The following is a 27,735-nucleotide window of genomic DNA, read 5'->3' on the forward strand; positions in this document are numbered from 1 at the left end:
CCTTTTCGGCTGCTCATTTCTAATTTGGCAACAAAAATTTTGCTTGAATTATTGCCATATAAAATGTTGCTCATCATCGCCGTCGTCTTGTTTGTTATTTTCACTCGCTGCTCGGTGGAATTTTTGAAATTTTTCGGTAGATATTCGCCTGCTGTCGATTTCTTGACACCCGGTATTTCGCATTTGCGACATACAACAAATACCATGTGCAATCGCTCATAAATCGGGTGTAGGCAAATATTAGCTGATTTTCGTGCCAGGGATTAGTTGTAAACCGACAAAATAAAATACCGAATCGGACAAAACATAAAGAGTTTAATTTTCCCCACCGACATTTATCATTAAGAGCTTACGTCGTACTCCTAACGGAACCCAAAACCCGGCCAGGGAGCGAGCAAGATAGAATGCTGAATCGACAGAGAGGGGAAACCTCGCCAAACAAATTATAACAGTGTTTGAGGTGGGAGAAGCAGAGAGCGCACAAGAGTGCAAGCGTGGGAGTGAGGTTGAAATTGGGTAGGGTTGTCAAGGTTCGTTAAAAGAAAATGCCTTAGTAAAATTTTAAATAAAAATATGTATTCGATATACATACATTTTTAGTTTAGTCTAAATCAGAACGTTTTTTTTTTGAGACTGCCTTTGAGATGCATGATATGCATTTGGTGAGACCTTTGGCAACCCTGCTGTCATTCGCTCTCTCTTTCTATCGTCGTCCGTCTCGCTCGCTCGCTGGCCCACATCCCATAACCGGCGAGTGTTTCGTTGCGGTCAACGTTTCGTTTCGCTCTTTGGTTCTCCTGTTCTCTCGCTGTTTGCCTGTTAAATTGGCGGTTAGACGCGCGCGTCAGGTAGAAAACACGTATCCGCCACGGATGCAGCTGAGTGCGGTGGATGACGACGCTTCCTATTTCTATTCTGAGCGGTGGTTGTTTGTCTGGTTTTAATTTGTTCCCTGTTTCTGCTGCTGTTTCTTTTTCTTTTTTTTGTCGTACTGCTTATCAGCAAGTTTATCGATTTTTTTTCTCCGCTCTCATGCCCTCTCCACGCTTCTCTTTCTCGTCATTGCATGCGCTCGCCATGGCTACTCTGCCGTCTCGTTGCTTCGTCCGCTGTCTTCACATTCTGGGCGCCTGTTCTTTCCCTCGAATATCGAATCTCGATTTTCGATGAGATTCTGTTACTAACTATACTACTGCGCGCATACCATACCACACCGTACCCATAAAACCCATTGCCATAATGCCTGCCCTCCTGGCTGCCCCTTGAAAAATTATTTATTTATTATATGGATTACAAATGTGCCTCTTCAAAAGAGTGCAAAAATTTCAGACGGTCTGGAAATGGAATTCTTCGCATCGGTCGCTTGTCGGCTGTCGGTCGGTCGGTCGTCGCACTCACCTTCACCACACACAAAAACATCTCTATATTGCTGTAGAATGTGGTGTATGTTTATATATAGGGGATATACGATTGTAAACCCCACCACACACACACACACACAACAGCTGCTGTCTCTCTCGGCCGCCTTGATTTCATCATTTACCATATTTAATTCCATTTAAATGAAAATGAACTCAAACCGATTACCCCGGTGAGAGGTACAGTGGGCATAGCCCCCTCCAACCACCCCACCCCGCTCTCTCCACATATACCCAATATTATAGCCCGGGCAGCAGACTTCTGGCAGACAGACGACGTGCAAGCGTCGCGCCTTGCAGCCAGCCAGCCAGCAACTGAACTGAAGTTGATAACACAACACACGCGAGCGACTGGCAACAGAGCAATACCGAATGGGAGCTACACTACTACTACTACACCCAGAATGAAACGGCAACAGCAACAACGACAACAACAACATGGACAAGAACAAAAGCATCTATACCGACGACAACGGCAACGAACCCCAACATTTTCAACAACAACAGCAACTACAACAACAAGTGGAACTACGTACCACAACAACAACAACAGCCACTCAACAGTCAAGTGCTTGGCAAAAAGCAGCGTGTGAAATGTTTCCTATACACAGCTTGAAATACACCGTCAGTGACGAGTATGGTGGTACCCTAGGACATCAAATTTGGAAAATGTATTTCACATATCTTTTCTCAATTTGATATATGTATCTCTACTGACTACTTGCATTTATTTAAATGGTTAACTGAAATGCTTGTATATTTGGTTTCTTGAATGGATATATGTATGTATACCCAACTGAGTGTCGACTAATAGGTATCAAAAATCGGCGAAAAAACGGCAAAAGCAAGAAATCGAAAAGTAAAACGGGCCGACAAAATCGCAAAGCTCTCAACTGAATTCAACATGCGCGCGCCCCGTATGCGACGCAACCGTTGAGCGTTGAATGAATGTGAATGCTCAAGCACGCGGCAGCACGAAGCACCAACACCAAAGCAATGCCACCATCACACCAGCACACAATACACACACGCATACAATACACACACACGCACACAAACACAGCCCACACAGACACGAACCGACAGCAAAGTCGGAGGCTCTCACACAAATCCGAAAACCAGAACACATGATTAGCCTAGTAAAACGAGCCATAGGCGGCCACCGACAACTTTTCCAGGGGGGTGGGGCAGGAGCGGCCGACGAAAGGGGGTGGGGTAGCTAGCCGAGCTTTGGGGACTTGCGGACTTCGACTCTCGTCGAAAAAAATGCGTCGACATTGCTGGAACAACACGGTGGGAAAAAGCTATTATTTTCGGTGACTTCAAAAACACTACCTTTATTTTTTAAACTAGAATTATCTTTACCGTGCAATAGCGTTTCTATTTCAACGAAATGTGTCGACGAAAAGGATTTTACACATATTTGCACATAAGAAATAACAACATTTATTCATACATAGCGGTCTAATATCTAAGGAGTTTTTTTCTTCCGAAAAGTGTGTGTTCTAGGCATTTGCATTTCTGCAAATGATTTATTTTCATCACTGTAAATAACTAGCTTTTGATAATATTCTCGAGAAACGAGTATCTAGGATACCCAAATACCCCGATAAGTATGCTATGTTTTTGCTACCTTGCCCCACTGTGCTTATCGTGATGTTTCCTTATTTTTCCCATGTGCGGGCAAAAAAAAAACCGGTTGCACTGTTTACCGACATTTTCCGCTAGAGAGAGTGTCTGCAGTTTGATAGTGGGCGGGTGTTGGTGGGGGAGAGGGAGAGGAAGGCTTGTTGCGAGAAAGACCGAGAGAGCAAGGAAGGTCGTCGTGTTGTTTTTGATTTTACGTTGTCGGCAATCCGAACAAGTGCTCGTCGTGTCTATGTGTGTTCGTGCCGATGGATGTGTGCGTGTGTGTCTGTGTGTGTGTGAGCTTCGTGTGAGTATATGTATTGGTGCGGCTGCCATAACCGGAAGGTCGCCTTTACCACAACATTTATTATGGAAAATCGCGTAATCACTGTCGTATCACATTTTTTTGTTGTTGTTGTATTCTTTCAAGAGAGCAGAAGAGCGAGAAAGAGCAATGGGGGAAAGAGTGGGAACTATATCGGGACATCTCTTTTGGCTCGGTTTTTCGATTTTATTTTTAGCTGCGACTTCAAACTTGTTGCAAGTTGTTCGCGTGTTTGATGTGCGAACTCTGTACAAACTTTGAGCTTCTTTTTTGTATTGTTTTTCTTTTTGAATATATTATTTTTTTTGTTTTTTTTTGCTTTTTTTCCTGCTATAAGGGTCTTAATTCTCTTCCAATTTTTTTTGGCGACTCTTACCACTTTGTTCGTTTAGGTTGTTTTTTCTCTTATTTTCCCCCTTTTTTTTTTTGCTTTACTTTTCCCCATCTTGGCATTAAAGCTCTCGGCCCCATCATTTTTTGTTATGGCACTCGCTGATTAAATGGAAGGCGGCGGTATTTTACTCTTATTCCAATTGAATGACACGACACTCGCTAACTAATCGGGTCTAAAAGTTTTCAAAAAAGTCTACATCATCATAAGATGATATGAATAATCATATGAAGGGGCATTTTTTCGTCAAATATATGCTGTTCTTGATAAAGTCCTATAAATATTTGTATAATAGAAAATGGTGTGGAATAAGTAAATATTTAAATCCGTAACGAAGGATTCATCTCATTACTATCTCATTTCACTTTTACTCGGAGTGTAATTTAATCATTCCCACTGTTTGTGTGTAAATTTTTGTACTATCTGACACATTTACTCGTCGGTTTTTGAAGCTTTTTTTGGTGTGTGCCAGTTGTAGTCTATCTTTCATTTTTTTTCGGCCTCACTTTACTTTCGGTTTGAGCTTTGGCGTTGTTACCTTTTAACCCCAACGCCGCACGCCCCTCCACTACCCATCCCAAACTCAAAAAAAAAAGTACCATCCCCTCACACACATTTATACGGAGAGCTGCAGATATTTTCCAGTTCTGGGGACTTTGCCGATTTTCCAATGCAATTTTATTCGGTGCAGAGGCGTGGGCGTAGCAATGTGGGCGTGGTGGCTGGCTAAGTGTGTGCGTGTGTGTGTATATATATAATTCTGTGTGTTTTCCTTTCCTTTTTGCTAGTACTGCTGATTTTTGTTTTTTTTTTTTTTTTGGTTTTTTTTTTGTTTTTTTTTCTACTTGGCTGGAACATGGAAAACACACCGTAGGATTTTCTTGCTGCATTTTCATTTTCGCACTGGAAAATGTCTCTGCTGTGGAGCTGGAAAAGCTCTCAAGTTGCATGTTGCACGCGTATGTGGACGACACCCCGTTCGGCCCCTTCGTTCCGAGCCATTTTTGACCCGGGCCTGAGCCCCCGGATCCGGATTTTGTTACCCGGGCCCGTAGCGCCATTTCTGATGATTTGCAAAGTGGATTTTGTGTATTTGACGATTGTTCGACTTGATGTTGCTGCTGCTGCTGGTGCTGCTGCAGCAGCAGCATTGCAAAACTGGTTACTGTTGGCTGACTGCAGTTGGCCACTATTGCTCTTTCACTCTGCCCTGCATCTGTCTCACTTGGTTGTGCTGGTTGGTGTAACCCTTTTTTTTACATTTTGTCGTATTTTGCTCATCCTTGGAATTGCCCGATAATGATACGCATGCAATATATATTTTCTAGAAATCTCTACCAGCTATAGATACAGGTGCCATAATGAATATTACGATATAAGGGACGCAACTTGGTGTTGAATGTACCACAAGAATATATGTATTCTTGACAGCACTACTAACAGTGAATTCCTAGTTCGTAACCAATTACTTGGGCCAATCGAGTGGCTCGTAGCTGTTGGCTAACTGTTGGCTAGAGGTATTATTTTTTTTATAGCCTACTATCCAAAATACGTGCGAATATGCATGGACTGTATGCCCATGCCCATCCACCTCTTGTTGGCATCTTCATCGACTGTCTTGGCATTATAATTAGTCGAAAATCTGTGCACTACGCTGCCCCCTTAGGTTTTTGGTCCATGTGGATGTATGCCCCATTGTACATACATACATATGCGTACATGTTCGTATATTGTGTACATATGCCACGAGTACTGTACACAAGTTTTGCAGTCCATTTTGCTACACTTAAAGTGCGCTTGTTGCCCGCCGTTGTGTTGCTGCCGTGTGTTGCTGTTGCTGTTGCTGGCACAGCAGCAACATCTTGCTGCTGTTGCTGCTTCTGTTGCTGCTGTTGTTGTTGTAGTATGTGCGTGCGGAATATTATGCGCCGCGCACAACACACACACAGGTCTATGTGTATATGTATATGTATCTGTTGGTGCGGTGTGGGGTGGAGTGGGGTGGGGTGGGGTAGAGGGGGCTCGAGATATATACACACAATCCCATCTATAAAACGACGCATGCCGCGATTGCGATGCGACGACGTTGCTGCCGTGCTGCTGGCCCCTGATGATGCTGTTATTGCTGTTGTTGCTGTTGCTGTTGCGTCGTCTCGTGGTTGTCGTTGTCGGCCACTTCATCATCGACAAGCAGCAAGAGCAGCAGCAGCAGCAACAACACCACCAGCAGCAGCAACAGCAGCAGCAACAACAGCAGCAGCAACAACAGCAGCAGCAGCAACAACAGCAGCAACAGCAGCAGCAGAGGCACAGGCTGTTGGCTAAAACAAAGCAGAGGACCCGGACCTCGGCTGACAAAAAGGACGACTTGTGTCCTGTGCACGTTCTCTGCTCTCTCTCCCCTTTCTCTGTCTGCCGGCCGCCCTGCTCTAGATGGCCAAAGAGCAACGCCACAGTGTGCCTGCTCCTCCTTCAATTACCATTACCCTCGAAAGTGACGGTATGGCATGATGGAATCTTGGGTGGTCGTCCGGACACCGGAGATTCCGAACTCCGACGGAGTGAGCTAACCTAATAACTCCTAATTGGAAGACCAATTTCATGCCCTACTTTGTGGGGGGTACATGGGACATAGAGTATAGTCCTTAACCGACTATACCTATAGTCTTAAACCGACTATACTCAGTCTGACGGCTACTATACCTATAGAGCTCTTAACTCTATTTTATTTGGGATATAATAATTTGTAAGCATTTAAAGTCAATACAAAACCATATTATAAAAGTTATGTAAAGTGATTTGTACTATGATATGTATACAATGATAACCATCCATTGTTTTATAATGCAAACCAAAATCACCTGTTACTCCTACTCAGAGGTAATTTGGCATTAACGAGCCTGCGATTTCCCTTTTTAGGAGGGAATCCAGCCATTCGAGATTCGCTTTGTGTACTGTGTACCAGGCGAATAAATGTATCTATGCAGTCCCTGGGCTGCAACGCAATTGTTGCCACCTTGTTCTGCCTCTTCTCGGTTGAAGAGCGAGTCGAGTCGAGTCGAGTCGAGTGGAGTGGAGACGAGCGGATGGATGAGGTGGATGTGGATGTGGACGCGGATCTGGGTATATGTATGGCCAAGACGGATGCCAAAAGGGGTGCTAAAGAGCAGGTGGAGAGGTGGAGTAACCACGATGAGGCCGCGAACCTGGCGACGAAAACTGACTGAAAACGATGCGAATTGAGTGAGTTAAGTCTCGTGTTTGGAGGGTTAACATGGCCACACGCCCCGGTCCAAAAAAATAGAGACCTTTACAGCTGTTTATATGTATATGTAGTTTCAAGTTAAGAATGGAATTTAAATGCCGCTGTTTTTTACTTCTATAACATTTCAGTGCAAATGAATGTCATTAATCATTGAGCTTAATCATTAATTGTTGTTTTTATGCTATTTTATGTACAAGTTTTTTATAAAATGATATAAAACAAACAGATGTGCTATGGATTGCTATAAGCAAACAACTAATGTGCATATCATACGTTCACCAAGTATAATACCTATAGGCGCAAATCTCTGAATTTGGCAATATACTCTTGGCCGCTGCTGTTCGGCCCGGACCTGCACGAAGAAAAAAGCCAAACAGTTTGCGAGAAAAAAAGTGTGTGTGCGCGAATGGGCCACGACGTCAGCGTGGGCAGCGCAGCCGGCGTAGCTTACGCATTTCGAAGTTTTTAGCTAAGTTGATGTCGCGCACTTGTGTGTTAGTGTTGGTGTGCGCGCGCGTGTGTGTGTGTTTGTGTGCGTGTGCGCTGGTGTGTGTGTGTGCGAGAGTGCGTTTAAATTGAAAATGCTGCTAGGCGAAGTGGAAATCTCCCCAACACCCACCCAACCCGCACCCCTTACCCCTCACCCGCATCACCATCATCCCCCCCCTGCGACCATCCCCTTGTGGCAGCATGCAAAGCGAGCGCTGACGTCGCCGTCGACGTTGACGTCGTCAGAAGGGGGGCGAGAGACAGGGACAAAGACGGAGAGCGAGCAGGCGAGCGAGCGAGTCAGAGAGAGGCAGGGAGAGAGGGCGAGGGAGAGAGAGAGGGAGAGAGAGGCGAGCAGCATCAATTCAGTTTCGGTTTCAGTCGCAATTCAAACGCCATCAAAATCAAAACGGTAACGAAAAAACAACAACAAATAACAGCAGTAACAAGCAAAAAGCACAAACGCAGTTTTCAAGTTCCAAAACTCAAATAAAATTAATAACAACAATCTTATCGAATGAAAATAAAGGGGAAACAATATGACACGGTTAAGTGCTAAATGAAGAAACAAACAAAAACGTATAAACACCATAAAATATCCAAACATGTTGTGCTTCTTTTTTTTCCAGTGTACCTAGTGCATGTTGCATTTTGTTTAAACAATTGAAAATGACCGCCTTATTTTTGTTTTTGTGTGCTGTTTGTGTGAGTGCCACCATTGTGCACCTAATGCGACCAAATGCAATCAATCAAAAAGATTGAGTTAAAGCAAAAATAATAATGCTAAATAAAGGGAAACAATAGAGTAGGCAAAAAAAGCGACCAATAAAAAATGTGGGCCACATTTTTGTGATGTTTACAATTTTTCAAAATAAATGTTATTACATTTCATAGAACAGCAGGGAAAATAGTTACAATTCCTAATTTGACTACTCAATGAAGTACCATTCTTATATATTACAGAGGATACTATATATTAAATAATGTTGTGAACAATAAAAATAATGATAAAACTAGCCCAAAGCTCCTCTGAGCAAATACGAAAAATCTGTAAGAAAAATCCTGTCCACAAAGGATGAAAATTTTCTGTCCACTTTCCCTGCGGCGACAAAAAAACAAAAAAAAAAACAGTAAACAAAGGATATTAAGTTAAAATAAATTTGTACATTGAAAAGGAATAGGAAACCCTTTTTTCCGCATAGGAAAAGAAAATCCGCAAGAACAGGCGAAAATCACGAAAAAATAGGCAGCAAAAATTCCATTTTTTTTCAAAGCTTTGCTTGCCCATTTTTTGCCTCTCTTCTTTATTATACTTTTTCATCACCCAACCCCTCCTTCTCGGCATTTTCATCATCATGTGCTTTGTGTATACACTTAGTGCTATTTTGTTTTGCGCAAAAAAAAAAAAAGTTTATATGTAAATTGTATCTGTATATTGCCGCGTATCTGTGTATCTAGTATCTGGCAAGCATGTCTCGAACAAATCACGTATTTTTCTCCGATTTTTATTGTTGCTGTTGCTCGGCGCCAGAGATAACGGTTCGGCGATCTCGACTCGCAAAAGTATCTCGCGAATCGCGAATCTGATGGATACACACACAGAAATTGATATTGCCCCTCAATTAACATGGCCAAGTAGCTCTTGCTCTGAAACCAACTTCTTGTTTTTCCCCTTCCTCCTCCCCCTCCGCTGCCGTAATTGTCGTAGTTGTTGTTGCTGTTGTTGTTGTTGGTGGTGGTGGTGGTGCATCAGCATTGTTGTCAACCGTCTGCCAACAACAACATTAAGTAAGAGAAGCAAAAAAGACGGCTAAAACCCAACGAGATAGCCACCAAAGCAACGGCTCAACTTCAGCAGAAAAAGCAGCTAGGCCACAAACACACAGTCGGCCTGTCAATGGTACAGTAGCCACTCGCTAATAAGCTAGGGGGCTAGACCAATAATCTTCATATAAGCGGTCATTGAGGAAAGTATTTCGATACACTTGGCAAGAAATTCAAATGTAAATATATACACTTGAAAAACTTAACGTGTAGTGTTCTTTTTTTTTCATATATTTTAGCATGGTGTTATCAGTTTGCACACAACGGGCACTTGAACTTTCTCGATGGTGCTGTAAGACTATTATCTCCCTTAGCGCGAGTCCACTGTAACTTGTGCTGAATGTATTCATGCTGCAGACGCTTTTTCCTTCTTATTAGAATTAATACACACAACTTCGGATACACACAAAGGGGGCAGGGGCGTCGTTGGCCAAGGGGGCGGGGTCGAGAAGGGGCTTCCAAAAAGGCAGAAGGGGAAGAGGGAGGGGGAAGGTGGCGTTTGTGTGCCGTTGGTATTTGAACTAAATTCAATGCTTGGTGTTTTGCCTCTGTCGCCGACTTTGTCTCTCTTTATATTTTTTCCATTATGTTTATTTATTTTTCCGTACCTTTTTTTTTTTGTTATATTTTTATTCTTTTTTTTTTTGCCGCCTTCGTGGCAAGACTCGAACTCGAATCCCCGAGACCGAATTCGAAGTTGACTCGAGTCCGAAACTCGGCGCAAAATGAGCGAGAAATTATCAGAAAAAGGTGTGTGGTTGTTTGGGGTGTGAGAGGTTTAATCGAGCGGCCGATGGACACAAAAATAATAAAACCCAAACAGCCGAAATTTGTCGCTGCCTCAGAGTCAGAGTACATCTATACAGAGAGACCCATAAAGATATATATATATATATGTACATGTATTTGGGGTGTACATTATATATTTATGCGTCAATATATCCATCCGCACGCACCCATGTACATAGCACATATGTCAGGCATAAACCACCGATTCATTCGCTGGTGTATACATAATTTTTTTTTCTGTTTGAGATTGAAGTCAACGCAAGGAACAACTGTGTTGTCGCCTCTATTTAATAAACGCTCTTGTTTCTTTCTCGGAAATTTACGATAAAATTGGGTTAGGATACCTAATACATATGTCGATAGAAACAAAATGACAGCTGTATATGTGATTCACTGATTGAAAATTAAATAATCAAATACACTTTTTAAATTTAATTCAACTATGTATGGCCGGCCCTTCATGAGTTTTTTACACCTCTACAATTGTGTAATTTTTTGGTATTTCTACGGTTTCCTTTATAAGTTTTTAAAGATATATCATGAATTATATTTCAACATTTGATAGCTTAATATTGAAGTATGCCTTTGCGGGTTGGATGCATATAACTTTGGACCCTGAGATATCCTACAGTTTTCAGTCCAATAAAATCCAAGTTGAGCTTAATAAGTGGAAAAGTAAGTGTACGTCGCTTTTGTGGCTAGACTTTTGGCTCTCAACGTTTTCGAGGCTTATCGCTGGGAAGTTGATGGTGTTTCTGGTGTTCTGGTGTTTTTTTAGTGGTGTTGCTAGCTGGGATGTTCTTCTTCTTAGGCCCCGACTTGTACAGTGGCAAATATGACTTCAACCGGTTCAATGGTTGAAGCTCTTCGCCTCCTCCTCTCCATTTTTTGTTTTTTCTTGTTTTTTTTTTCTTGTCGCTTGTTTAGATACAGATACACATTATGTACACAAGGCGACTGTTGTTCTTGTTGCTGGGGCCAAACAGATACGGGAATACAGACAAATATACCTACAATATATATATATATATATATGTATATAAATAAATGTATACAGACCCATATAGCGCAGAGACCAGGTCTTGAAGTCGACTTGAGTCGCCACTGTGATGCCTACAGTTTACCATTTCATTTTCAGACAGCAGAAAGTACACACATATCTGCTATATATTTGTATTTCTTTCGTTTCTCATATTATTATAGCAAAAAAGTTTTTCTTCTTTGGCACGTTGCTTCCCACTCAATTTCCCCTCATTCCATTATGCATCATTTATTCATGCACTCATTTGCACATGCTCCCCGTTTTCCCCAATTCCATTTGACATTTATATTGTTTCGCGCCCCCTTTCTGTTTCTTCCTTTAATTTACAAAAATAAAATAAAAATGCGGCAGGCAGCAGAAGTGGAAACTTTCAGGGGTTGTTAATTTGTTGTTTAATTAAATATACATTTTGTAGTATGAACAGCAGACTGCTGCGACACCCTTAGATTTGTGGAAGGAATTCTTACAAAATGGAAAAAAAAAATAAAGGTACCGATGCAAAAAAAAAAAAACACAATTTTAGTGTGACCAGATGTTCAGAATTTCCAAATAATCTTTAATCGGCGTAAAGTTCCCTATAATTGCCAGAACTTTTAAGAAAAAATTCTTAAACTTAAATATTTATTCGAAACTTAAACTGAAATTTTTGTTCAATTTCTTAAGATTCCTCGATTCAATTTGGTGGTGTTAGTTAGCTGAGTCAGAAAATACCGATGAGAAGATCTCAAAAAATGTACATGAGACGGCGGAAACAAGATTCGAGAAGACTGTGGAATTCATCACTCAGTTGACTCATTTCGAGGGCAATAATTATAATTCGATAATGCCACCCATTCATACATATGTACTATATATGCATGTATGTGCATATGTACTTATGTATGTGAAACTGTTTATGACATGATATCACTGGGATCTGAAAATCATCTAATTAAAGTGGGACAAATTTAAACTATATACCTCCCATGCTCGGTGTAATTATTATTCAATGAAAAACTCATTTAACGCCGTTTGTTGTGGCTTAGATAAAGGGATATTTTCAAATATTTTGAAACTACGAAATGGACTAGTGGTGTTCACCCTTATACCCATAACCCATCCCCCCCCTCCCCGCACCCCTCCCCTCCTTGCACCCCTATGTACATATATATATCTCCCATGTTCGAATATTGCAATTGCTTTTTGGCATACACAATATTTCCGCCTGACAACAACAATGCGAATAGGACGAAGAAGGAGAGAAGACGAAGTAGAGGATAAAGAGGAGGTGGCGGATGGTGGGAGGGGATCGAGGGGTTGTGGGTAGGGGGTGGTTGTTGGCAGGCGGCGGGGGGCGGTGGGCGGCTGGTAGGGGGTAGGAAACACGAACAGTTATGCTAGAACATTTTTGTTGTTGCCTTTGCTACAGTTTTTGCACTTGCGTGTGTGCGTGCGTGTGTGTGTGTGAGCTGTATCTGTGGGTGTGTGTGCACACAGATACAGGCTTATGTACTCGTGTTTTTTCCCCACTTTTCTGTTTTTTTTTTTTGCTCGCGCCCTACGAAAAATTTGTTTTGCTCTCAATGCCTTTTCTCCTCGTTTGGTTTTATTAGCGTATGTGTATGTGTATGTGTGTGTGTGTGTGTGTGTGTGTGTGTGTGAGTGCACTTCTGCCGCCGTCGGCAGAGAGCGTCATCGTTTCGGTTTAATTATTTTTTCCTCAGTCGAAAAAGCAAAACAAACAAAACCACAACAAAACACGCGACGCGAGCTAAATATAAGTAAACGGCAACATTGACAAAGGATTACAACATTAATACAAAATAAAAAGCAATCTAAATAATTAACTTAACGAACGAAACCCAACTGAAAAAGTATTCCTAGTTGGGAACAGCTCTCTTTTGTTATCAGTTCTTCTATTTCTTCGTCTCTTTTGGGTTGGACAAAAAAGTAACCATAACTGTAATATGGCATAATAGTGTTAACAGCTGGTCGATTTTTTTTCAAGTGCTTTTCGCTGCGGGCGTCGCTGTCGACGTTGACGTCACTACGGTCGTTGATACAAATTTTTTACCTTGAGCTCATTTCAAGTTTAAATAAGCAAACAAAAATAAAACAAACCAAGAAACAAAACAAAGCGAAAATCGAACAAAGCAAATGAAGACAAAAAAGAAGGCATTAAAATAATAAGTAAGAAAAGGCAACGAAAATAAACGAAAGGCAAGAATACGTTTATATAAAACTATACGGTTAAAAAGTGCAGCGACGCATGCAACAAAAATGATTGTATTAAAGTCCTAATCAAACTAAATGTACAATCATAAACGTTAACAAAATTCTGTAAAAAAGTGTAAAAAGGAAGACAACCGTGCAAAAATAAAATACCCAATATATATATGTAAATTCATATATATATCTAATAATAAGAACGTAAAGTCAACCAATAATTGTGTGTGCCAAATTTTTTTTGTTGTGCTTCTTTTTCTGCAGGCAGTTGTATTTGAAAAGTTCCAAAAAAGCTATATATAAAATAGATATATATATATATTTATGTGCGGCGGTTTTATCTACATGTGTGTGCAATGCAAAATTGGCAATTGCAGGCGCCCAGCTATCAACAACATTTCCATCATCACCATCTTCACCACCACCACCACCAACAACAACAACAACATATATCGCAAGTGCAACCACAACAGCAACTTTCGGTATTGCCACAGCAGCAGCAGCAACAACAACAACAACAGCAGCACCAGCAACATTTGCTAGTGTGCAACAATCAAATCAATAACAACAATAACAGCAGTAATAGTTGCCACAACAGCTATCAATATAGTTACAACAATAATAATAACACCAACAACAGCAACCAGCAGCTGCAACAACAAATACTGAATAACAACAACAATCTCGAGGACGATGTGTATTATTTGTTTTATAAAGATTTTTATGTAAGTTTCAAAGTTTCACCGATTTTCTAGGCTCTTAGGGACTCTTAGCATTTTCCATATAAATATACTCATTGCACCCACACATTTTCCCAACTCGATAAATCATTTTAGTCGTGCACATTCTTATCTGATCTTATCTATCGCCTAACTACATGCGATATATGCATACTGTATATCACATACTTTTGTTGATCTTTCGCCATTACTCACTAATCTGGCTAATCTAAAGTTCAACTTGGGCTGGAAATGGTGAAATATCACCTAGCTGAGTTCACCAACAACAATCATGACAAAATACTCGTATAAGGTAATCATGTGGCAAAACCATGAGTCACTGAAAAACCATCCCCCACCACAGCAATCAAATTGCAGCTCACCTTATGTTCGATGAGGCGAAACGACAAAGGACTCGTTTATCTACCCCCATATAATTTCTATTATACCATCTGTATAACCCTTATTATGTGTCAAACTGCGAAGGTAGCAGAAATTCGTTCTGGTTCTCACACGAAAATGCATTTCAATGTCAATGTCAATAAATCGTCTCTACTGCCTTATAGAGTGTATTTTCAGGTTCCATAAACACACTCGGTGAGAATAATAAAGTAAACATGGTTTTTCAAAACAAGATGAACTTCAGATATCGTGGACCTGATCATCGGGCAAGAGAGTGTTAGGAGTTGGCTTAATTTAACTGTCAAACTTGTTTGATAAATCTTTTGTAGCAACCATTACTATTTTCCTATACGCCATCGTACTGACTTTGATCCATATCGCATATCGCATTTATTGCTGTTTATTTAGCCAAACTAATGCGTCATTTTGGTTGCATTTATTTTTTTTCACTCTCCATATGATGTGAGAAACGTTTGGGGGAATAGAACCCCTTTATATGATTCAGTTTCAGTTTTATTCGGTGTATGTATATTGGGTAAGCTTTCGCAATACATTTTTTCCTTTGGTGTTTATTTTACACTATTTGCTCGGCTGAAAGATGCACATGCACTCAAAATGGTGTCTATTTGTATTTTCGGTGGAAAGAAAAAGGAAGCCATGTTCGCATAAATCTTTGGTTCTGTTGTGTTTACCTACATAGATTTTAGGCAAATTGAAATTGATATTCATGGTGTACAAATTGGATTTATTATACCATATTTGTTTGATGGAAGTGAACGATATTCTCCCTATTTTAGTTTTGCACAAATCAAGCAGATACTTGTTTACTTAAATATTGAATGTGTTCAGCCGTGTAAAATGGATATTGTAGAGGAATGTGAATTTATAAAATTGTATCGAAGATATTTCAAATTAGATCTCGCCGTAGAATATCCATCACCTGCTAATAAAAATGGGAAAGAGGTAGAGAGAGGTGTAGCAGTCGAGGGACGTGATGGCACATTATGGAAATTAAACAAGAGCCCAAACGGCTCAGATACAAACGTATCTGTATTCGTACCTCTATCTTTCTCTGTATCGGTGTTTTTTTTTGCGGTCTGTGTGAGCGTGGAAGATAATTGAATGAACGATTCCGCTTTTGTTTGCGCCCTAAAACTCTGAAAAGATTCGTGCAAAAATTTGCAACCACTATAAAGGGCAAAAATACATTACATTTTTCTCTATCTATATCTATATATCTCTCTCTCGTTCTCTCCCCTTCTCGTTCGCCGTCTTGTCATCTCTTTCGTTGTGTCTGGGAACATGTTAATTACGCATTAAATGTGACAGGGCTTACATCGCCAGTTCCACTTTCCAATCAAAAACAAAATAATAATACAAAACTGCGCACTTCAATCAATTCCTTCTGCGTTGTTGTTCCCTTCCACAAACCCACGTGGTTTTCCCCCCTCCATCCATTCTCCAATTCCCAACCCCAGATCCAAATAGTCATCGTTTTTAGAAACTTCTAGTCGTCGTCCATTGATGGAAATGACATTGACGTTATGTCGCCAAGGCAGGAAAAAGAGTGGAAAATGCAAACACGAATGCCACACAATTTTAGCACAGTACATCATAAATGAGTTCAATTTTCTCTTGCTATTCTAGCATTTTATTTTTTAATTACTCCCACTACTGCCGTGTCAAGTGTATGTAATCCTTAATTCATTCGGTGCAAACACCCACTATAAGTAATTTAGGCACTTTATTTCCTTCCCTAGTTCGACAAACATTCCGTGTGAATTTGACCTCGTCTGTGGTGCATATACACACAAAATGATGTTATTTTGTGTTGTGTGTATATGAAGAATCTGTTTTCGTGTTTTTTTTTTTTTTTTGTCTGTTCCAGCCCACAACTAACGGCCAATTGTCGAGTTGAGATACAAATATGGGTACATATACTATATGCTTATGTACAAAGAGACGAGACAATGCAGAATACGTAGACTGTCGATTGTATTTACATATATGTATGTATGTACCTATGCCTGATATTCAGGGGAACCTACACATGGTCCACTCTTTTTATATTATACTCCAATCCTCCCTCGGCGACCAGAAGGAAAAGAAGAACCCCTTCTTCTGGACTGAAGGATATGCGCAGCGTGAGGCGATTACTTTCGGGCGCGAATGAAAGACCAAAAACATCATATAAACAAAGTGGAACGTTCATTAAGTAACATATGAAATTATTAAAACACATTTTTTCTATGTATTTCGTGGCTGTCTTTTCGTCCTCTCTGGGTTTTTCATCAGTTATCGCCACCCCTTCACTCAGTTAATGCGTCACGAAAGAGAGGTGGTAGAAAGAAAATCTCGAATTAATGCGCCAGTTGTGCCCCTTCCCCATCTTCTACAACTGCAACGTCCTTCCTAAATAACACTGATGGAAAAAAATATCACAAGAACTTATAACCGATTTTGAATGACTTGATTTTCCCTGATTTTCCTTGATTTACCCTGATTTTCCTTGATTTACCGCGTAATCCCCACCAAATATCAACGTTTACACTTACACATGGTGTGTGAGGAATTTCTTCCAGTGTCCCATGGTCTTTAGTGGTCTTTGTGTATTGCGTCAGTCTTCTGTTTGCCCAGTTTATGCGTAGTGGCATTGTTATTATTAAAATTTGCTGCCGAACGCTGGGAAATCAACTACGTAATTTGCTTTGCTGAACTTTTGTGTAATTTGTTTCCCAAAGAAGCAGTGGTGAATGGAAGCCATGAATGACCCCCGCATTGAAATGATCACTGGTGATATTTAAGATATTTAATATGAATTCATCTCTATAAATTGGGAAATTGGTTACTTGGCCGCGACTGTGCCAAAATGTGTTAAAAATCTTTCTTCGAGTAGTAAGAAGAAGAAAATGACACTTTGAGTATTTCTCAATTTAAATATATAAAAAACTTTAAAATGAAGAAACTTAGATATATAAAATCGAAATGTTATTAATAATATCTATAAATATTACGATTACGCAATTATTAACCTATTGCTCTGTTTATTTCTTTCTTTTTAGGTAAGTTTTCGTGTGCTTTTTTACTGCAATAGTTGTTGAACAAATATGTAAGTTAATTATCTCCATGATTATTTTAAACACCTTGAGCAATAATCATTTGAAGCAGCTAGTTAATTTTTAAAAGCGGAGTTCTAGTTGCTGTAAATTTAATTATGCTGGAAGTGTTTCAGAATTTGCTGCTCGTCAACTGATTTGTTTATTTCTATCTGCCAGTTTCGTATAGTGTATATTTTTATATAGTTTTGTATAGTTTCTTCTTGAGCTTTACTGTTTGTGTTTCGCTGTTTTCATAATACTCAGAGTAAAATCCAACGCATCTGACTGACGTCATTGGGAGTTTCACCCGAATTGCGGGGGAAAATGATTAAATGGGTTTGTGAAAGAGGAAGAAATCGAAGTTGGAAACAGAACGGACGTCAGCACAGAGATTATTTGATTTATAAATGCACTTGTAGTGCAAATAGATACAGATACGGATACAGATGCAGATACATTTTCCCTGCCCCAAAGATACAGATGCATTTACATATACATCGAATGTATCTGACGGTGAGCGAGGCAAACAGCGTATATGTCTGTATGTATATACCGCTACACACACACACACGCGCGCACACTTTCGCAGATCTATAACTGTTGTTATTTAATTGGATTATCATTGAGAAGGCGGCCAGTGAACAATTCCCAACTAGTCGCACTTTTCAATTCGACATCCGAGAGAGAGTGCATAATAGTTATAACTTTTAGAGTGCGAGTAAAAGTTTCTGTTGGCAAAGTAGAAAGGAAATCATATAAAGGCTTGAAACAACATTTTGTTTTAGTAAAAAATAGCTATCAAGCCGTAAAGTATTATAACAATCAATCTACAATCTGCCGATAATCAAACGTTTAATAACGTAGCATTAGAATTCATATTCATTCATAACCTCCCTTCGTTCCCTCTATTTTTTCGCTTATCACTTTATATTTATATATATATATATATATTTAGTATAAATTGTTTTTTTTTTAATTGTTTCACGCCAATAATTTGTGATTCGACGAGCCCAAGAAAGTGTAAAGCAAAGCTAAATTGAAATAACCAAGGCAACTATCGAATTAATTTCAGACATGGGGAGAAATGATTTTTAAGCAGTGCAAATCTGGTTCCCATTGTCTGTGTATCTTTCAGATGTGTTTATCTGCATGTATGTATATGCATGCATTCATAGATGTTTGCTGTTGTGTGTCTATATCAGTTGCATTCAAATCCAAAGAAATCGCCGAGAAAGGCAGTTGACAATTGTGGAATTGCGATTGCAATTGGAACTCAACTCAACTCAACTGAAGCCGAGAGACGGAAAACTGAAAACAGGTTTTTCTCTACCCAAAGCCCCCCACCCCCACCTTCCCTCTTTATATATGTATGTATATACATATATATATTGATACACCCCATGTAGGTGCAGTTCAATGAATCGAAGTTTCCATTAAAAATGATCTAAAACACATGTGCTGCGGATAGAACGAAAAAAAGTTCAACGGAGAACCTAATCCATTTCATGGGTATTTACTGATAAGAGGGGATTCAAAATGCAATTTCAAAAGGCTTTAAGAAAGTTGCACCTACGAATCTGCTTAGCTGAAATCGGCTAAATACTTTCATAAATCTGGTAAACCTTCTCCCCCAAAGCAATCGTTTTCAATTGAATTTATTCTTTGCTGCTCCGTTGAAGATTTGATTTTGCATTTTTTGTTTACATTTCGCATTAGTTTGCACGCCATCAAAAGTGGGCGAATAGAGAAATCATGACTATATATAGTCACTCTATATTACACTGATCTTTGCATCTCACTTATTCACCACAGCACAGCACTAAAGACTTTGATGTTTGTTGTTTTATAGATATGTACGCTGATAACATCATTATTATCGTTATCATCGTTATTGAAATGCAAACCATCTACATTATTTCCCATTCGCCCGTAGTTCAAGTGTACTTTCGATATTATTTCATTATTTGTTTAGTTTCCTTTCTCATGCTATGCACTTGAACGACTTTCAATTGAAATTAGTATTTATGTAATCGAAAGCATATATGTATATTATACATATACATAGTAAGCTTACTTTTACATATATATATATACATATATATATATATATATTTCTGCTGTCGATTTATTCGCTTTTGCTTTGTTCGCTTGGCCCATAAACAAAGCAATTTACATACGTACACACTTGTGTACACTTGCAATTGGCTCTCTAAAAAGATCGTTGTTGTTGCCGCCATTGCAATCATTGACAAACAACACCCAGCACAAAAGCAACCAAAATCCGAAAAGCGAAACAAATCGAATCGAACTCTCGCACCCACCAAAAAAATGAAACAAAGTACAATTACATTTTACATTTGCAAACGGTAAAACTACGGGTAAAACAAAATGCAATCGAAATCCAAGCACAGTTCGAACCAAATTTGTAAATAATGTCTTAATGTTTATTGGACATATTTTAGAGTTCAGCATATTATTTTGGCATATTTTTAACAACAATTCACAATAGATCGTTTTTATTGCCTAATGATGGCCGTGTATACCACTTTAAATGCTCTTTTTCCCACTGTCTTCAACTTGCTAACTTAGTTTTCAAAATTCCAGTCCATTTGAAGTGAATTGCGATGACAAAGTTGCCTAACTACTCAGGTTTTTTCAGTTTATTGTACCTCTGGGGCTCCGTATATAATGTACCTCTCACGGTTTGATATTTTTTATTGGCATTCGCCCATTTTACGGAGCAACAACTTTAGGCCGTAGCAACTGTTCTATATATAGAAAAAGACATCTATATATAGGTAAGCAGCTCCTTATCGATTTATTCGGGTTTCTTTGTTTTGTCTTTTTTTTTTTTTTTTTTTTTTTGCTTTTCACCCAAAGAGAAGGGTAAATAAATAATGCATTAAGTCAAAGTGTAATTCCCAAACAGACTTCTAAATTCCGCTCTTGGTTTAAAGTTCAAAATTCATTTCGCACTCGAGTTAAGTTGGAAAGTGAAATAATTGCTGGGCAAACAATTTGTAGATAAGTTTAGTAAGTTTTAACCTTTGATTTGGAATAGCACTTTGACTGCGCTTGGCTTTAAATGAATATCCGAATTCGCTTGGCTTAGCTATCTAGTTGCTGTTCTAGTTAAATTTTGACATCCTTCAATGATTTCTATTATTGCGAACAACTTAACATGTTTTCATTCCTTAACTTGGCGGTTTACCAATAAAACTTGGGGTGGTTGACTAGGCGTATACTTAATAAGTAATTCATACGCCGCGTGGGCTTCTGGCCCGTATGGTGATAATTGACAGAGGAATAAGGACTCTTGGGTCGTAGTTTAATTATTGCCACGGCCTTAAGGGTAAATTTAATAAACTCTTATTAAAACGAGGAACATTTCTTTGCGTTTCTCGTCTTGAAGAGTTTGTTTCTTTTCACCAAGAAATCGTTGTATAAACTCAATTGTAAACGGATTTATTTTAGTTATTATAAAAGTGCTATGATTGTCGTCCTTTTTCCTTCTTCTTTTTGACAAACTTTTCGTTATATTTATATGGGCTCGTGTTGTGTTTGGGCCACGAAAGAAAAGATGATATAATATTCAGCTGAAGGAAAATTGTTAACCAACCACCGAAAAGCATGGCGAAGCGAGGAAAAGTGTGGAAATGAGAGTGGGTGGCAAAAAGGCGTTGTGAAAATGGACAGGAAAACCAGATGAGTCGAGACCATAAAACCGACAAACGACGACACGAAGGATGCGATGTCCAAATGGCAGTGAAAAGCCCCTCTCTCCACCCGCCCCCCTCCCGGAAACCCCCGCTGTAAAATGTCTAACCCACGCCTGCGTGTCTCGTCCTTCGTTGTGTATTTTCTTTTATGCCTTCAATTTTCCCTCTAGCTTGTTACACCATCCACTTTTTATACGTCTTTCCATATTTCCTCATACCTTTTGTCTTACGCTCTCGCTTTCCTCCGCTTTTCTCCGCTGTCTGTGCGACTCCATCATCTTGTTGGGAAAACTTTAAATAATTTAACACGCCTCCTCTTTTCTTTCGCCCCCACCCCCCATTCCCCTTCCCCACCTTCGGCCTGTGGTGAATAACAAGTGTCGAAGGGAAAAAATTAGAAGTGGGCGGTTTCGCTGGGTTGGTGGTTTTCCATGTGTTGAAATCAGAGTCATGTTGAGTTAGTTTTTCCGCCTGACGGTTGACGGGGCGGGGTTCTTGTTTTTCCCCAGAAAACAGACATAGTGAATACTCGTTTGTGCTTTTGTAGCATATTTTGCTGCGCAGCATTTTCCCTGAACTTTAACAAAGACTTTTAGCGGAATGGGGTTTTTTGCACCCTACAGATACAAATTTTCGTACAATCATATTGTTGTTTAATGAATATGGGCTATAAACAAACTTTTACCTGTAGACATTTACCATATAATCTTATTTGTTTTACCTCTCTTTACTTTCAGGTAAGGATATAAAGAGTTTGTTATTATTTGTGTCTTGAAATACTTTTTATGGATATAGCAAAGCGATGTATCTGTCCTACGTGAGTATTATTTAAAACGGAAGGAAAACTTAGTTAGGAACTTGCCTTATCAAATTGCTCTTGCATATAACTGAATTTCATACATGTATGTACATATGTAATAATATATTACAAGAAAATTGGGAACGCAAAAGAGTTGCAACATTCGTGGAAAATAACTTGCAAACTGGAAAGTGTCAATCGTTGGCAGAATTTTCTCGGCTTTAGTGTGCTGGTAGTGGTAATTATAGTTGTTGTTGCTTTTCGCTTACACGTCTCTAGGCCATGTCCGCCATTTTGTCCGGGCTTGGCTAGCAACCCCCGCAGCACACCCCCTCTGCCCTGAGTCTCCCTCCAGCCCACCCCTCACCACCCACCGCCCCTCGCACTACGTCCCTGGTTATCCCTCTTTTTTGGTCCGTTGCTAACCAATAAGTTTGTGACTTCCGCCAAATAGCGCGAGACACGCACACACTCACGTATGTTTGTGCAGAGGGGGGGAGGTTACTTTCGCCGAGTGCCCGAAACTTTCCCCACCCCCTGGCAACATTCACTCCGCCATTTTGAAATTCATACACAGCCAAAAATGGAACAAAATTATAAGGTACAAAAAAGTACACAACAAAAACAACTTTGTGCCTTCAGTGTGCACCCTAAAATATTTATTTAATTACGAAACAGTAGATCGAAGAACTGGAAGAATGCTTTTTGCTTTCAGTACCCCCCGTTTTTTCAGGTGTAGCAAACGGGGTGGCCAAATTTTGTTGGACAAAGGCGCAAGGTGGCTTTTGGAGTGCAGCAGGTGCAGGAGCGCCGAATGCATTTGGCCCAATGCAATGCGACCACACTCACACATACACACACACACACACGTAGATGTTCTCGAAGCTCACAGACACACAGACACGCACAGCAGTGCAGAAACACGCAGCCCACACGCAGGCAAACTTTCCATATTTCCAGGCGAGTTTGAAATATTTGCTTTGGCTTCGCTTGGCCTCTGTGTATTTGGCAGGCCATTCTCCCACCCACCACCCCCCACACCTACCCCTCCCTCCACACACACACACACACCATTTTGACCCACCCACTTTTCACCTCTTCAGACGCCCACTGGGGCAACAATCCTCCTACCTACCTACCACCCTTTTCCTTTCTCTTTGGCTCTTTCCCGCTAGTTATTCAGCCTCTGCTGATGATTGCACTGCTTTCTCCAGCGCATACACTCAAAGAAATCAATTATCTTAAAACGGATAAATACCATTTAAAGTTTGTGTTTCGCTTGGCAATTAAACTCTATCATTGTTCATAAGGAGTAGCGGAAATTGGTTTTATTTTTTTTTATTTTTGAAGAGACGCGAGAATTTCGCTGAGTGCAGTGCCCCTCTGCCCGTCCTCTGCTGCAGCTCTGCCGCCGCTCTGCCCTCACTTTAGTTGTTGTTTAGTTTAGCTCTCCACTCAGATGTTGCACTTCATGTTTGGCAACAAGTGCAAGCGAGACGAAAAACAATTCCAGTGGCAGTCGCCAGTTGGCAGTTGGTAGCAGAAAGGAAACCCTTCCTTTGGAGCCACACACCCCGACCCCGACCACCACCCCCTCTGCCCCTGCCTTACCCTAAACGTTAAACCAAAAGTGAGCTGCGAATTTCGGCGAGAGCCAAACCCCTGGACAACATTTGAAATGATGGTGCGGGCGGTTTTTGGCGGGGGGGATTCGGGCCAAGAACATGGAGGAGGAGGTAGTGAGGCTAGGAGGGGCGGGAAAGGGAGGATTTGGTGGTGCTGGTGCACCAGTTGTGGCAGCAGCCACTGCCACTGCCAATGATGATGGCTCAAACCAATCAAACTACAGAAACCCTCAAACACCAGCATCACCCATACGCCCCGTTGGCCAGAGATTTTGAACGCACCAAGAAAAACGCGCTAGAAAACATATATGTAATCCCGAGATTTCGCCGTTCATACGGACGGACAGACATACGGACATGGCCAGATCGGCTTGGCCATATAAATATATTATATTACACAGTATAGGGTCGGAAAAGTATCTTCCTACTTTGCTAAATAGTTCAAGTTTAGTCTGTGAGTTATGGGTATGAAAATATGTTACAATTGAACTGCGTTTTCTTGTGATAACTTTTGGTATTTTCGTTACTCATCATCCAAAAAGAAGCTGATGGGTCAGAAAAAAAAAGCTTTTCAAGCTTGAGCTTGGTAGATAAAAATCAAGAAAAATGGCTGGCAAATCTGAGTGTACAATCGGAATCGAAAAACAGAAGTTGTGTCCAAAGCGAACGGCGAAAGAAGACAAAGGCAAAGACGAAGCGAAACGAAACGATACGAAATAAAATGAAGAGAAAGAGCAGCATGAAATTCCAATGGAATTTCGTATGAATGATTTTTATTATTAAAGTGCGCCATTGCCTCTCGACTTGCGTTCATTGTTGTTATTATAGCCGCTGTATATAGTGCTCCGATATATACATGTATACATATATAGACAGACGCCAATACATCGGCCATATAAGTACGTACTCATATACATACATATGTATGTATGTACATGCATACTCTTATTCACGACTAAGTATGTCACAATTAGTCTGACTGATAAATATTCACGAGTTGCTCTTTGATTGAAATTTCAACGGGAACTGAAACCAGAAAAGCTGGCAATTGCATTGGAATTCGCGTTAAATGATTGCTCCACATGACAGATAATTGAAAACGTTGTCATTCAAATGCAATAAAAAATTTACAACACCTCTAGAGGCCTAAAAAGACCAAGTTCAAATCTCTATGAACATATGTACAATATGTGGATATGTGGATATTCCTTAGTTTAGATTAGTTTACACCATCAACCATACTATTTCGCTCAGTATTTTTGGTTTTTCCTTCTCAGTTCGCTCTCTGTTTGCCTTTGCTGCGCATTGTTTGTTCTAATTAAATCTTATCTAAACAATTTTAAGTACAAATTGTTTCAATGGCAATAAAAAGTAGAAAAAAATTCACAAAAGCTCGGGCGAGAGCACAAAGCAAAGTCGAGGGCAATGTTCTAAGGCAAAGGCTATATAATAAAGCGCACCTCGATAGATTTTCCCATACACACACTATACATACATACATATGTATAGTGTACATTTGGTTACATAAAAGAACTGCAAGATAAGGGAAGGAGAATCCAAGGGGCACAACAAAGTGGGAATCAAAATCAATAACTCAATAGGCATTCGAAAAGGAAAACAGAAATGAACGCAAAGCGAAGCAGAATCGTTCAATAAATAATGCGTATACGTTGCTATACATATATATGTACATGCATAATGTGATATAAATATATGTACACTGTATATACATTTTATATATGCCGATTTACAGGGAAACGGGTTGTACTTAACCCACAGCCAAAAGTCAAACGAAGGCGGCTATCCTGAATTTTGGCTTTTCAGTTTTGGCTGACTTGCCGTTCAAACAGACTTGACTGACTGACTGACTATGACAATGACAGTCAACCGATAAAGACGAGGAGCCTAAAAGTCGTCTAATTCGAGGGACCCTGACTCGACTCGAGTTGAGTCACCACCTCTCCATGCCCCATGCTCTAAACATGCGCTCATCCCCAGAATCGCAATTCGTACCTCATTTTTATACACACAGTTTCAATGACAAATCGATTGGAGGTGCTCAGTTTGTCGATTTCTGTGGTTTAATTTTTAAAATTCAACTGATTGGTAATCTAAGCGCAATGCGAATGGGAAGTATGTACATACATTAGTACATATGTACGTGTATAAGGAAACACAAAAATCGCAAATAGTAACACTAATCAAGTTTAAATTGCAACAAGTCTCGTCGCATCAATAAATAAAATGTATGTATGTATATATTTTATAAAGATTTAACTTACAATTTAGTTTCAAAAGCTGTCTTTTGGGCAGTGAGATGGATTTGTTTTGGGCTTACCTTGCTCGAAATAAATGTATGGGAATTTGGTTCCGAGAATTCACAATCTCTGCCGTATTCCCCTTATTCAGCTGCTTCCTCTGCATTCGTTATCTTTCTCTTTGCGTACATAATGTACTTGCTTTCACATACGTACCTACATGTATGTACATATATATGTATGTTTGTATATGTACATACGTAAGTATCTCCGACATTTTCCCGTTGATAAGAATAATGAAGTTAACTCATAGAGCCAGACATTCCGATTCAGACCGCATATGCCACATATACCATCTGCAGCAACTATGAATAACATACTTACATGTACGTACTTACATATGTATGAATGTATGGATGTATGTGTATTATAACCCATCTCTTCGATTGCTATTTATTTTGATCTCGCTCTTTTTTCTGCCCTCTTGAACTGCTCTAAAAATAAACTAATTGCCCCTGAAGTTTCGTTTTAATTTTATTCATTTTAATAGTCCTCAAAAATTCCATTCGCCTGAGAAGTGAAATTTCAGTCAAGATTTCTCACCTATGAATGTGCACATCATCGGTTTTCAATGTATTCATGAATGTAAAAAAAAAAAAAAAAAAAAATAGGGAATATTATTTATTCCAACAGATGCAGTAATGTTTCTGTTGTTCCTCCTTTGTTTTTTTTTTTTTTTGTGCAATTTTCGGTTTGTTTTGCTTTGCCGGTTATTTTTATACATTTGTGATAAACAGAATATATGTATTTCACGTCGGCAAAGTCGATTATCTCATATGAAATACTACATTTGACTGTATGACACGCCCCTCATGTCAACCACTCTTGGTAATACCGGTGGCTTAACAATTCAATTTTATTTAGAAATAATTTTTGCTAGGAAATTAGACTGGGAATTTCAAAGATTCAATCTGGATACTTAGATAAAATCATAAATTTATTATTTTTACATTTCATTTAAAATAATTCAAATTACACATTACATTAATGTAATCGAAAAGTTATCACTGTAGTATTGAATGCTTTTCTAGGGTATTCAACTTTTCGTCTCTTGCTTTTCGTCTGTCATTCGTGAGTTTTTAATTTTGTGAATTTTCTGTCGTCGCCTTATATTATTATTACTACGGTTTTCTATTTTATTTTATTTTTTTTTTGTGTGAGCCGTACTCTGCCAACGTCGCTGCCTCTGCCGGCGTCGGCGTTTTGCCGATTTGCGCTTCGCGTTGCGCTTACTCACAATCAAATCTCACGCCGCATTTTTAGTCTCAATAATAACTGAAACGAAAAACACGCGCAGCCGAAACGAAGCGCAAACCAAAGAGGAAAGCGAAAGAAGCAAGGAAGGGAAACGGCGGTTGAAAACGCAAAACGAAAACGACGACACATCGTCAAACGTCAGTTGCCTTTTATTTATTTTATTCCGACACTCTTTCCTCTATGTTCCTTTTTTTTAACTTCTTTATTTTCGAGTGTTTGTGTGGGTATGTGTGTGCTGATTGTTTTTGCATTTCGCGTTTAATCAAATAGTAAATTAAACTGTTTTTAAAGATATCAAAAAAAAAAAACTTGTGTAAGGAGGAGGGTGTGAAAAAGAGAGGAGGCGAGAGCAACTCGTTCTTCGTCACTCGCTGCGTTTTGTGTTGTCGTGGGTCGCCGTCTATTTTCCACTGACTGGGTC

General features: G+C 39.7%; 1 protein-coding gene and 1 long non-coding RNA gene across 12 annotated transcripts in view; one reads left to right on the plus strand and one right to left on the minus strand.

The window, feature by feature from the left end:
• The window catches only part of LOC113564516, a 43,323-nt gene extending 16,937 nt beyond the window's left edge, over window positions 1-26,386 (minus strand). Inside the window, exon 1 of the long non-coding RNA XR_003408062.1 lies at window positions 26,078-26,386. This is a non-coding gene — a long non-coding RNA (uncharacterized LOC113564516). The remainder of the gene's footprint in view (window positions 1-26,077) is intronic.
• Window positions 1-27,735, plus strand: part of LOC6550877 (serine/threonine-protein kinase tousled-like 1) — a 60,397-nt gene that overhangs the window by 18,956 nt on the left and 13,706 nt on the right. For 3 of the 11 annotated variants that reach the window (XM_026982085.1, XM_026982086.1, XM_026982087.1), the window contains exon 1: window positions 27,081-27,451. The exons of 6 other annotated variants lie outside the window; for them this stretch is intronic. Coding sequence is in view for 1 of the 5 variants with exons in the window: in XM_015155487.2 (XP_015010973.1) it covers window positions 22,118-22,132 (15 nt within the window). In the remaining 4 variants the exon portion in view is untranslated. Of the gene's footprint in view, window positions 1-14,084; window positions 14,103-22,066; window positions 22,133-27,080; window positions 27,452-27,735 lie in introns of those variants that run through there. 2 more of the 11 variants (XM_026982088.1, XM_015155487.2) reach the window with 2 other exon arrangements.

This window comes from Drosophila erecta, unplaced genomic scaffold (genome assembly GCF_003286155.1).
Source record: "Drosophila erecta strain 14021-0224.00,06,07 unplaced genomic scaffold, DereRS2 tig00000126-arrow-pilon, whole genome shotgun sequence".
NCBI lineage: Eukaryota > Metazoa > Arthropoda > Insecta > Diptera > Drosophilidae > Drosophila > Drosophila erecta.